This window comes from Bactrocera oleae, chromosome 4 (genome assembly GCF_042242935.1).
Source record: "Bactrocera oleae isolate idBacOlea1 chromosome 4, idBacOlea1, whole genome shotgun sequence".
In the NCBI taxonomy this organism is placed as follows: domain Eukaryota; kingdom Metazoa; phylum Arthropoda; class Insecta; order Diptera; family Tephritidae; genus Bactrocera; species Bactrocera oleae.
The window spans coordinates 72,348,556-72,361,503 of NC_091538.1; the positions used below are offsets into that span (position 1 = coordinate 72,348,556).

The window sequence follows — 12,948 nt, forward strand, 5'->3', positions numbered from 1 at the left end:
TAAAAAGCCAGGAGGATCCTCGAGTTGCATTCAATTTATTTTCATTTTTATTGTTTGCATTTTTTGCTTCACTAAAACCGCACAGCCGCCGCTTACTTAATCAACAGGCCGATTAACGATCGATACAGCCACAAGCACATATTAAGCACACCCTGTAGGAAAATAAAAATGTATGTGAAATGGTCTGGCAAATTGTTCCAAAACTTGAATCGCGCCTATAGAATCGCCTATAAAAAATCAGTAATTAAGGTTAGGTTGTGTCTGTTAAGTTGAAATCCGCTTAATGCCGCTGGAACAATTTGATACAAATTTATTATGCGATTTAGTTCACATTTGTAATACATAAATATTGAAAGGCGTCACACAAGATTGAATTGAACAATTTTTCGTATTAAAAAAGCAGAACCTTGAAATAATTTCGAACACCAAATCGAACCAATTTTGTAAAATTGTATTTTCCTACAGGGCATTCCATTTATTTAAAAAATATCAGAGTGCAGTAGAAGCTTGTCCTCCTTTATTGTTGTTATTCAATATTTTGTGTTTTCATTTTTTCCTGTCTTCAATTTTCGCCTGCAAAATAAGGCAAACAAAGTTAAAGGTTTAGCAAGGAAGGAGTATGAAAAATTGTATTAAATACACACCTCAATTAAGCTTTACTTGCTTTATTTTATTTTGCTTGACTTCACCTAGTTGGAATACAGTCAAGAGCAGTGTCAGCCACGACACACCGGAACCGCCTTGAACTCAAAAATCGAATTGGCGCTTGACAATTCACTGCTTATCAACATGAAGATAACGAAACTGTGATTCACTTCTACAACTGCTCATATAGCCACTATACATATATATTAATACTTGCTTGTACCACCGATAGTAAGCTAAAAGGAGATACGAATAAATAAGCTTAGCAAAACACAATGCAAAGTATAACAGAAGTAGCATAAATTTATCATAATAAGCGACATTCGAATACGAGAGCGGCACAAACAGCCTTGACAGCTTTTGGCCGAGCTCTCGCAATATTATAAATTAGTTTCTAAAAAAAACTTTAGAACTGTAAGTACACCTTTTTAGTAGGGTACCATACTTGTAAAGTTTATGAACCTCGAATTCCTGTACTATAAAAGGATTGCACTACATTCTTATCAATTAAAATGCTTTTTCCTCCAAACATTTCGTAGAGAACTATCAGGAACTAAGTACTTTAGAGCCTCTCATTTATAGTAGAAATTGTATTTGTTATAAATTGGAAAACAGTTTCGCTGTAATATCACAATTTTCCACACCAAAGAACTAGTCTAAAAACCTTTTCCTCAACAATAGTCAACACACCCAGTACTCTCGACTGATAGCCACTTACGGCAGACACTTTCGGCTGCATTTGGAAATATGTGGTTGCAAAAGGAAAACAGTAAAGCAAATCTTGATACTTTTGCAAATGTATCGAAAAGTTGGCAGCTGCCCAGAGTAACAAGCAAATACTAGGCAAACTTTCTAAAGATTTACCGCTATTCAGAAAAATGCTCCACAGCATTTTCTCTTGCTGACAGCTAAAAGTTTTCATTTTGACACTTTTCATAGACTTTTTCGTGGGGGTTATCATTATAAGTTTGTTGCGAAACTTTTTATTGCAACTGCAAGAAGATCTGTGCAATAGTATGGAAATCTTCAAGAAATTCCTGAAAAACATCACAATATCACTTTTCCATTTCCGATAGTCATTCAAAAATTTTTTTTTTCATCTACAAAGCGAAAGCAATATAAAGCGCTGAAGTATTTAATGAGTCGCTGCAATAAAAAGGGCTAAAAGGCTTTCTTCGCCCACCAAAAACCAGTTACAATCAACCCACACACACACCTTTCCACAGTCTAACAACACAAATTTCTCTTTACGCTGAACTGACAATACAGGCATACAAATTTTTAGGTACAAATGTACAGTTGCAGTGACGAATAGTATGATAAATTGAAATTGGAGAAAGCTTCACTATAAAAAGTGCATTGTGCATAAGATACTACAGGTGAGCAAAACACAGTTTTTTTCAAGCAATATTCATTGATAGTACTCTACGGTACTTGAATGATTTCGAACAGACAAAGCAAGCATCTCTTGCAGATCAATTGGTAAAAGTTTTGAACTTTTGTTATTCAGCTTAAATTAGATTGAATATAAAGACTAGGTTACATAGCCTCCGCTTCTTAGTGAAGGTCCTGCAATGCGGTATACCATTGTAAACATGATGTCTTTTGACGCTCGATAACGAGTTTTCGAAGGAGCTGACGTTCACTTTATTGTTTCTGTCGAAACCAAGACCTTCTAGACGGTCCTTTATTAATAGTTTTCATTCACCAAAACTATTAAGCCAGTTGCGCATGAGCATCTGTGCGGAAAGCCGCCGTTATGAGTGTGCAAATAAACAATCGTACGCACACACAAACGCAAAACGAACGCGCCGCATAGTCACGCCAAAAATCACCAATTCATATAACCAGCACAAATCATTTGTAAACGGAAGCGAAACTACAATAATTGAAAACAAAAAGCGAAAAATCCGCAAATCAGCTGCAATCATGCCAACGGCAAAAACTACAACAGCAATAACAGCCGACTAAAGCGCAGGGAATTCTCGGACGGACATAGTAAACTAGCCGTAAATAGTCGAAATTGGAAACGAGCGATTAAAGTGCTTGACCAGAGCAATGCGACTGATCAACGATTATAAACTCAAAAATGTTCACACACACACACGCGCACAGCATATGTGCATAAGCGTGTTGCAATGCCATGCAAGTTTGGAGAGGAGAATTGTGTGTGTGTGAGCGCGCTGAAAGTGTTGCATCGCCGCGGTGAGAGTCACTCAAAATGAGTGCGGCTTCCACAACAACACCACGCAACTCAATTTGAGTGGTGATCGCGCTTTTCTTTCGCGCGCTCATTTTACCTTTCTGCTTCGCTTAGCAGTCTTCACATGTGAAGCAATTCGGTGACTTTTTGTTTTTGGCGTTTTTTCGCGTTTTCTTTTCTTTCCTTTGCTTTCCAGCGTTTCGTCAACGCTATTGGGTTGTTGGCGTTATTGTTGTTTGCATAAATTGAAAGTGCACGCGCTGCAAATGGTTTAGTTTAGTTTGATTCCGCAAAGACATTCGACGCTTCGCCGGCTCCGAAACTGAGCCCAAGTTACCTTAATTGGCGTCGAATCAAAATACGACTTCGAGTGCTCTCGTGTTTTTTTTTTAAGTGGACGAATGATTTGGTATCGCAATCAGATTCTATAAATATTAATCGCGTTATTACCGGCATCTGAGTGCGTCATCTTGGCAATCAAGTTTAAATTCAGTTTAATTTGGTGTGTTTGCCTTTGTGCGTATACGAAATTTTAAAACAATAAATATTCCAGAATGGCTGCATCACATATAACCAATGAAGTAAGTGGCTTATGTGAGAGGTTTAACCAAAAACGGCTTTAAACCGAAAGTGAAAGTGCTTAACGATTGCCACAATTCAAAAGCAACTTCCCGTCTTACCAAAAAAGTGTTTGAGAAATTACTAAGTTTGCTTAAGGAATGCCTTAAATATTACGCTTTAATTTTAATACGAGACACCGCCTGAAAATAATACCAAATATGGCTTGATTGGTGCAAGAACCGGCAATCAAATGAAATTTCGGTGACAGCGTCTATTTCTATTCCATTTTTGGTTCATCCATTTATGGCTTGCCACTCTTTTAGTGCAACAAACCAGTAATGGATGTAGAAAATGTTGGAGTGTAGCAATATGCAAAACTACCGATCGATATAATTAATTAAGGCTTGAATGTTTTATGTAAATTTTAAAAATCTTTTAAGTTTGCGTTTTTCTTAGTTAGTTAGGTTATCCAAACCATATATTGCAATAACAACAACTATGAAAGTTCTTAGAAGCAGAGTGATCCTGAATCGTCGCAAAGACTGATTAACTCTTACTCTCAGCACAGATTTAAAAAAAAAGCTTTCAATAAATTCTTATGCTTACGAGTGTAGTCAATAAATCCAATCAAAAACTATTTCTATAAGCTTAGATACCCTTCACAAATACAAAAGGTTCCATGGAAGAACTTGATTCCGATCGTTTAGTTTGTATGACAGTGATTCCATAATTGTCTTAGACACTAACCAATGCCAAATTTCATTAAGATATCTCGTCAAATGAAAAAGTTTTCCATACAAGCACTTGATTCCGAAATGAGCAGCTTTTTAGTGAGAAAAGGTCAGGTGCTAAATTTCAGATCGGTATTTCAAAAACTGAGGGACTATATCGTATATATGCAGACAGACTGACGAACAGACGGATAGACAGACGGGCATGGCTAAATCGACTCAGCACATCATGCTGATCATTTATGTATATATTTTATAGGCTGTTAATTTCGTGGCAAACTTAATATACCCTGTTCTGAGTATAACAATCTGCTTGAAAGAATCTTTTGAAACATATCGACGAAAGAAGTGAAATATATTAAAACATATTTTTTAGCTCCAACTTCCGTTCTTATCTTAATATGAATATGTAGCACCAAACTATGATCCACTAGTACATAGTTGTGTAATTAAAGAGCTTTCATATATCATTTTCCGTTCACAATTTCACTTCCGGTATCCAAAACGGTAATGGATTCTTGATATCTTCAAATAAGCACTTACGGATTTTCGCACTTCCTTTAAAGAGACCGCAGCCACGAGTCTGTACTTGTAACACGACATCTTTAAAGCTTTCAGATGAAAGCTTATGCTCTTTTACCCAATAATATCTCAAGCAATATTTTGTGTACCTTGCGACGTTAACTTTAATATCCTCTTCAAATATTGGTCATTATATCAAGCAAATAAGCAAGCTCTTCGAGCTCAAAAGTTTAATGGGAGTTTAATATAACACTATTTCCCAAATTTCTCAAAAACTTATCAATTTTGGTGATTTCTTTCGTTTTCGCAAGTAAATCAACCGATTTTGACCCGGTTTGCGGCAAACGATGTGTTTTTCAAGGTTTAGAACTGATTAGTTTTTGGTGTTGACCGGTAAATTCGTTTGGAAGAAATTCGAAAAAAACGATTTTTAAAAATTTTTATTTTTGAGATTTCTCGAAATCTACTGGTCCAAACTTACACGAAATTCAAGTGCAATGAAACCCTTTGGAATGCCGTTTAGCTTATTCAAATCGGTTGAGCCGTTTAAGAGTTATAAGAGGTTCACATACATCCACACACACACACATACATCCGCACATACATACAGACATACGGACATCATCGTAGAAATGTTCGGGGAAGCTTCCTCGACCCTCAGAACGTCGAGATCTGTTGAGAACTCGATTTTTGCAAAATGGGGTGAAACCAAAAACTTCCCGATTTTTAGAAAATTTTCAATTTTCCTCCCCAAAAATAAAGTATGCAATATCTTAATTTTTGATCTGCAATGCTGACAAATGAGATTAAAGGGAATAAATCACATTTTTTTTTATTTTAAGAAGCGAGATTCTACAAAAGAGTTTTAAACTACTAAGCTGATTTTATTTATATTTAATAAAGCCGCAGTGTGCTGGTTCGCATGCACTGCCAGCATATTTTGTGCCGATAAGCGACTTGTCGACAGTTTCCGCTGCTTTGGTTATACTTATTTCCGTTTTAGACAAGCGAGTGCGTCTGCTGGCAAAAAAGCTTATCGCTACCTGATCGCCCCATGAACGCGTTATACGCGTTATTTACAGTTATCTAGCGTGGAAGCAAAGCTATAATAACAAATATCATATTGTTGATCGATAGCGCTCATTACGCTTCACGGGCTCGACAGCTACAGCTTATTTATGTAATACACTTATAAATGCATTCAAATATTTATATAATCACGGAAATGTCTTCGATGGAAGTAAATAAGTGACGTCGTCTTGACCGCAAAGAAAGTGATAGTGAGCCATGCAAAAGCGGCGAATATTAAACCAAAACAAAAGCGAATCGCATGCGGCAATGATTTTTGGACGCTTCAGCTTGAACGAGTGCCAAAAAAATGAAATAAATACATACAAACACACAATATGTAATGAGCCATATATGTGCATATGTATTTATATATATAATATATATGTAGGTGAATAAGTGTACGTATGTGTGCATTCGCGAAAAAAGTGTGTACAAAAAGACTTAAATTACAAAAATCATTTTGCTTCACTCGGGCAAAAAACCGCAACAACAAGTACAACAAATGCATTCGCGCACTTTCATTTTCAATTCCTACAAGTTGTTGTTGTTTCTACAATATTTTGGCACGTTTCCTAGCGTTTACTGCTATTGTATGTACATCACATCGCTGACATTCATTTGTTTTTCATTTGTGATGGCCATTGTTTTTGTTGGTTTTGCAATTTATTTTATTTTTATTTTCCTGCGCTCTTTCATCTTTTTTTTTTATAAACTCATTTTTTTTCGTTGTATTGGACTTCATAAAAACTGTTCAATTTACAAACGAATGGCTGCACAGCAACAATGCCAATAACAACAACTACAACTGCATATCACTTTGTTACTGGCTTGTCACTTTTATTATTGCTTGCTCATTCATCTACAGGGAGTTTCACTAAATTCGTTTGGGCTAGTGTGTGTGTGTGTGTGTATATAAATCAATGTATTGGGTGCAAGCATGCATGATGATGGTACCGTTATTCGTAAGGTCAATTAACTCTCATTAGCTTTAAATCACTATTGGCACTTTTTCATTTTTCCTCAAATTGATTTTTTCCTAATGTAAACATACAAGCATACATACATATGTGCATATATGTAATATGTATGTAAATAAACAATATATATTATATGTATGTAAATAATACCTAACACAGTAGGTGAAAGTATCTGAACTAGTCTAAAGTGCTAAAATATCGGTAATTAATTCTCCCAGAGTTATTAAGACCCAAATGTCCTCAAAATTAAAATTTCAACTCAACCAGCTTTTATTATTGACAATGACCAACTCAAAAGTGGTTCATTGTAATTTATTGTTCAAAATCAATAGAATCCTGCGACAACATTTCAAAAGAACTCGTTTATTCCGATGACATTTGTTAACATTTGCTCGACATAAAAATGTAAACAACTAAAGGCTCATAAATTTATGGGCAAACTTTTTCACTTCAACTTCCGTACATTTGTTGTTTTGTCTTCACTTTTTTTAAACGCCAATTGAGCTGCTACAAAGCGGACGTACGCAAATATATTTACGACAACATGAAAAATAAATTTTATTGTCCGTCAGCTAGTCAGTTGAGTGGGTTTGTTTACACCAAACTAATATGAAAACTTTGCGATTTGACAAGTGTGTCAAAAAGTAAATAAAATTCGTCACTTAGAATTAGGTACAGTTAAAAGCAAAGCAAAAACAGAAAAACCAACGGCAAAGCAATAAAAGAGAAAAGTGCTCGTAAGGAATCGGTCATTTAATTTTACATAAAAACTGTAATTTTATGCTGTCAAATTCTTTTGTGAGGCAGTGAATACATACTTACATACATACTATACATGCATACATATGTACATATGTATACTATTTGTTTTCGAACTGACAAAAATTATATTCTTATATATCTAAGGGGTTATATTCACTTGCAAGTCTGACAAAACGTGTTCTGTCGTAATTTTTTCCAAGAGGCATTTTATTTATTACAAAAAAAATAATTTACAAAATTTAATGTACTTGTATTATCCGTGATTCATTCTGAAAAAAAGTTGTCTGGCGATGAGGAAAACTATTTTAAATCTAAAAATAAAAAAAAATAAAAAATTGATTACTATAGATGAATTCAGGTAATGATAATATGAGTAGTGAAAATTTTGCAAGTTTAACTTCTGTGGAGGTTTTTGTAATACATATATTCACCAATAAAATAATGCAAATCAAAGCGATGTTATCTTTCCTCACGACAAATAAAAGTAAGAAGCTGTACGTAGAAAATTTAAGCTTATCACTCATAAAAATCAGTTATCAATCGTAAGGTATAGCGAAGTGCTCACAGTTTTTACTCAGCAGAGAAATACTCATTGAAACAGCTAAGAAAGTGTAATAAGATATTCACATTTAAGGAAAATTTATTCAGAGTTATATATCACATATCACTTAATTACTAACTAATAGACATTCAAAATGTTTTAAAAGTTAGTTCAACTCACAATTTATACTCAAACTATCCAACACATATACTGAAGTTCGGAAAATGTTGTTTCTTACCTCTCAGCTGAATCTGCAAGCACTCAACAGTAAATGACTGATTCGCCATAAATACATATATACATACATATACGTGAGCTGCTGCACCCTTGGCTTTCTGCCAAGGCAATTAAAAACTTAAACTTTTATCTCTAAAATATCATAAATATTTCTTTTAAATTTTTTTTTTAATTATTACTTGTATAAAAAATATATTGCCTGTAATAAAATTGTTTGCATAGGCAAATAAAAGGCAAAAACTGCTATTTATTATTTGTCCAGAGTATTTAAGTACCATACCAGCATTGAACACGTGACCCGTCATCGATCACTGCCAGCGTTGACAAGAGGTTAACACAGTGCTGACATTCAATTTAAATACACACAGTGTGCCGAGACTAAAATTCTTCATTTTACATTTACACATACTCACTCGTATAGAAAAAGGCACATCGCACTGCTAAATGCAAAGCGCTTAGTGTAACAGTTGTGTGATTCTAGCCATGAACTTCTTTGAGAAAACCTCGAACAAGTGCTGCAAATCCAGTCGAGCGTAGAATTGTTTGAGTTCTTCAATTTAAATCCCATCTCAGCGTCAATGTGTGTAAATTGTTCATTCGTATAATATATTTTTAAACATTAAACATTTTTATGTGATATTTTGCTATTCCACTTAAGGTTGTATACCCTTAACATTCTGTGACAAGGTTGCCTTTGACTCTTTGCCAGCAACAAATCTAGGTGTGGAGCAACATAAATGATTTTTACGCGCTTGTCAGCGTACATTAAGACGCTCCGAGTTACTGTGAAAGATAAGTAGATTTAATCCAACTGTGCGTGCGAGCGTTCTTTGATCGCGAAGTTTGTCTGCAACATGGCAATCATTACTCACTGCACTATGGTGCCGGACATAATAGTTTGTGATTAAATTTCAAAGTGTTTTTTCCTTGAGAGATAATTACTGGCGTTTGTGCTCGTGCATCGAAAGTGGCTTTAAGTTATGAGAACAGATAGTTTTAGGGAAGATCTTTAAAATTGGTGTAAATCAAGAAGTGGTGTAGTGAAGCAGTTTCATCTGTTTTCAAAAACAAGCGCTATGAATCGAAAACTCTCTACAGATCTTCTAGAGACTTACTAAAACTCTTAGAGGACATGGTTTCTGTAACTCTCAGGATTCGAACAGTAACCTCGAAAATAGTTGTGGTAAAACTGAACCGTTTCCATTACCGATATAGGAATCAAAATATCCATATGCGATATTCTAGAAGGTAATCTATTCTCGTTTTTTTGTCGTATTTTTCTGAGGTGGCCATGAATGCAGTCTTTTTTATATTCTACAGCGAAAAAAGACCTCACTAGTGTGGAGTCTGGTGAAAATGAGTGATTTCGGCTTAGGCAAAGAATATGCAAATAGAAAAAAATTATTGTTTGACGAAATAAAAAATGTATTAAGGAAATTTTCAGTCAATTAAGTAGGCGCCTTTACCACAGTGCCAAAGCTGCAAATGTGACTTGTTATTGTAGCTATGTTTGGCCATGAAAACGAGCACACAGTAGCGCGACAATTAAAAGCGTACTTGTAGAAGTCCATAAAAACACGAATCAACTCATTTGCGGCTACAAACGGCAAACTGTTATTTGCCAACTTGACAGTCATGGCCGAAGTGTTGCACAAATTTGCAGCCACCACATGGTCAGACGACTTTGTATCGGCTCTGTTGTTGCAAGTTGTACGGCATAGAACACAAAAACAATTTACAATGACCAAGCGAGCGCGAGACGCGAATTCCCAGGCTGAGAAGCTAGGCAGCTCGAACGTTGTGCAGCAAAAATTTGGCTAAAATTCTAAACAGATTATATTGCGCACAAAAATCCGCTGGCGATCAATAAAAAATATATTTTTAATTCAAAAAATGCAAAACAAACGAAAACCGGTTTGGACTGAGTCAACTGCATTTGCTGATTCTTAATTTTTTTATTAATATTTTAGAGTTTTTTGCATATTTTTGTTGTTGGTTTTGTGTGTGTTCAATTGCAACGCTGCGTGCGATCGTGTTGGCCTTGTGCTAATCCACATTTAAGAACACAACCCCAGCGCGAATGTAGCAACGAACAATAGACAGCGTCGGCCTACCGCGCAACCGCAAACCAGCAACACCTTCAACACCTACAGCAACAACAACAGCGCACAGTAGCAACATTCGATATGTGTTGTTTGATGGCGGCAACGAAAGCGCAACAAACAGCTGTAAGTGGTGCTTGTACGCCCTCAGCGCCCGACGAACATGCGCATTCGGCGCGTTTGTGTCTTAAGTCTTTTGTTTCGTGATTCTAATTATGACTTTTTTGCTACGCTGATCGCCAAAAGCGCTACCACTGACCGCAGTCACTGCGCTGCAATGCTAACGATTGTTGTTGCTTAATTTTTTTTTTTTTTTGCTATTACTTTTATTGAATTCATTGTGCAAAATATTTAAAAAGCAATTGACTCAATGATACTCAAGCATTCTATTCTAGACAAACAGCAGAGTATTAGCAAAAAATTTAAAAAAAAAACATATTAAAACAAGAATTCGTTTTTTGAAACAAACCTGAAAATAAATCCACAAAGACCTACTAAAATTACCAACAACAACAACGACGAAGCTTCACTTTGAAGGCAACAGCAGGCCGATCGCCGCATTCTGCTCGTTTGGCGCTTTTCAAATATCAATTTAGCAATTTTATTTACACAAATCGGCAACGCAGCGTTCAAGTGCTTCAGAACGTTTTCAGTCATCGTTGGGTGAAGTTCGAAATCGAGTTGAAATCACTATCGGCAATAAATCGCTTAGAGCGCTGATTGAACTTGACACACCGGTCCATGCCACAAGTGGCGCGCGAAGTAAACGTGCCGCAAACGAGTTCAAAGCGTTCTCGTTGCATTTAGCTCGCCCTCCTTGGCAATCACATTCAATTTTAAGCATAAATTAAATGTTTCTGTCATTGTGTGCGGATTGTTGAATTTCGAGTGCGAAAATATTTTTTAAGGATCTTAGACCAACTATTACAAAAATGAGTTTTAACAATGATGTGCGTGGCTTTTAAGTATATTATATAATATTATATATAAGCGAGTTTTCAAAAAATTGTAGACATAAATATTTTCTTAAATGTAAACATTTTGGAAAAAAGAATTTTTTTGGTTTAAACTCTTCACATTTATATAAAAATTACCGATTTTGACGGTTTTTGACTCAAAATTTATTTTAACGCTTAAGGAAAGCATGTTGTTGTTTAAGACTTTTTTTAAAACTCCAATATTGACCACAAACATTTTTTTTAAATTGATAACTTTTTATTGGCCAGAAAGAGGACTATCCACAGTTTCTAGAACACTTATCAAATTGTATTTAGGATATAAAAATTTTAAATCGAAAATTTACTTTAAAAGTGAGTGAGCCGCCACTAGATTAAAAAAAAAAATTTTGCTCCACCCTAATACATATCTCTTTACAATTTTCCCAGCCTCTGCTATTATTACCAAATTTGTAATGCCTCAATTTTATGCTCTTGTACTTGCAGATCATCATCACGGCAATGGATCGTTTCGTGTGGTTCGTTCTGCTCGTCGTCATGTCGCACTTGGTGACAGAGTTCACACGCGTCACTGGGTATGCGCGCGGCAACCGACACGACGTGGTTCTACTCAATGATGTAAGTGCCCACTTGAGTGCAATCGTGAACGTTTTGAGCAATTGTCTTTGTTTTATTTTGCCACTAAGTAATTGCAAGGGGGCGGTTGCAGTCATAAAAGGTTTTTTAAAGCCCGCAGTAAATATATTTTCCTATCGGATTTTCAATTATTGCCCGTCAAAGTTTACTGCTAATTAATTTAGCGATATTTTTAGAGGAGGCAGCAATATTAAAAGGGTGGAAACAGTTATTTTAGCAATGATTACTGTGTTTTTTAATGCAGCAGTAAATTAGTTCGTGCTTCATATTGATTTATGTTTGATTATTTTTATTACATTTTATGACTAACTTTGATTAAGACCGATGCACTTATATACCTCAATGAATAACTTAAAGCATAACTGCAACATATCTAGTGAAATACTTTTGACTTATTTTGGATAAGCCGGCAACTCTAATAATAGTACAGCTACTTAACGGGATTGTTTGTCGTTTGTCGTATGCGATACTTTTTTAAAGCATACATTACACAAAATTTATTACAATTACCTTTTGAACTTGACAAATTCTTAGTAAATATTTAAATCCCCCCCTCGGAGTTGCGATAAACATATTTTTCGTATTAATACTTTATAACTCTAATCTTAATCTTAATTAGCATTGAGACCACAATAATTCTTTTCTTTTTTCACATGCGCTCTTTTATAGTCTTCCGTTCGGCCGATGGCAGTGGCGAACATGATTTTTTACCCCGGCGAGGATTACGGTCTCTACGACCAACAACTATCGCAATACAACAACATATATCCAAATAGCAACTACAACAACAGATACGGCAACAATAACAATTACAATAACAACAACAATCCTAACAATCAACCAAACTCGGCCGTTATGTCGGGACCATCAGCAAATGCGGATTCCGCCGCAGTAGGCTTTCCCTTCAGTTTTCGCCCGCTAATTGACAGCATCTTCGAGGTAAGTTCGCTGACTGGAGCGTAAATTCAATAAACAACCGCCAGTTCTCAATTAAATATAATGTG

General features: G+C 35.5%; 1 protein-coding gene and 1 long non-coding RNA gene across 9 annotated transcripts in view; one reads left to right on the forward strand and one right to left on the reverse strand.

Moving 5' to 3' along the window:
• LOC106620646 (kinesin-related protein 6) overlaps positions 1–12,948 on the forward strand; it is a 29,143-nt gene that overhangs the window by 14,758 nt on the left and 1,437 nt on the right. For 5 of the 7 annotated variants that reach the window (XM_014239231.3, XM_036367418.2, XM_036367416.2 and 2 more), the window contains 2 exons: positions 11,795–11,926; positions 12,614–12,883. In XM_014239231.3, coding sequence (XP_014094706.1) covers positions 11,810–11,926; positions 12,614–12,883 — 387 coding nt within the window. In that variant the 5' untranslated portion in view covers positions 11,795–11,809. Of the gene's footprint in view, positions 1–3,119; positions 3,430–10,988; positions 11,303–11,794; positions 11,927–12,613; positions 12,884–12,948 lie in introns of those variants that run through there. The other 2 variants (XM_036367419.2, XM_070108532.1) reach the window with 2 other exon arrangements.
• The window catches only part of LOC118681728 (uncharacterized), a 23,994-nt gene continuing 11,046 nt past the window's right edge, over positions 1–12,948 (reverse strand). For both annotated transcript variants that reach the window (XR_004977434.2, XR_011396049.1), the window contains exons 2-3: positions 645–881; positions 1–573 (exon numbers count right to left, since the gene is read on the reverse strand). This is a non-coding gene — a long non-coding RNA (uncharacterized lncRNA). The remainder of the gene's footprint in view (positions 574–644; positions 882–12,948) is intronic.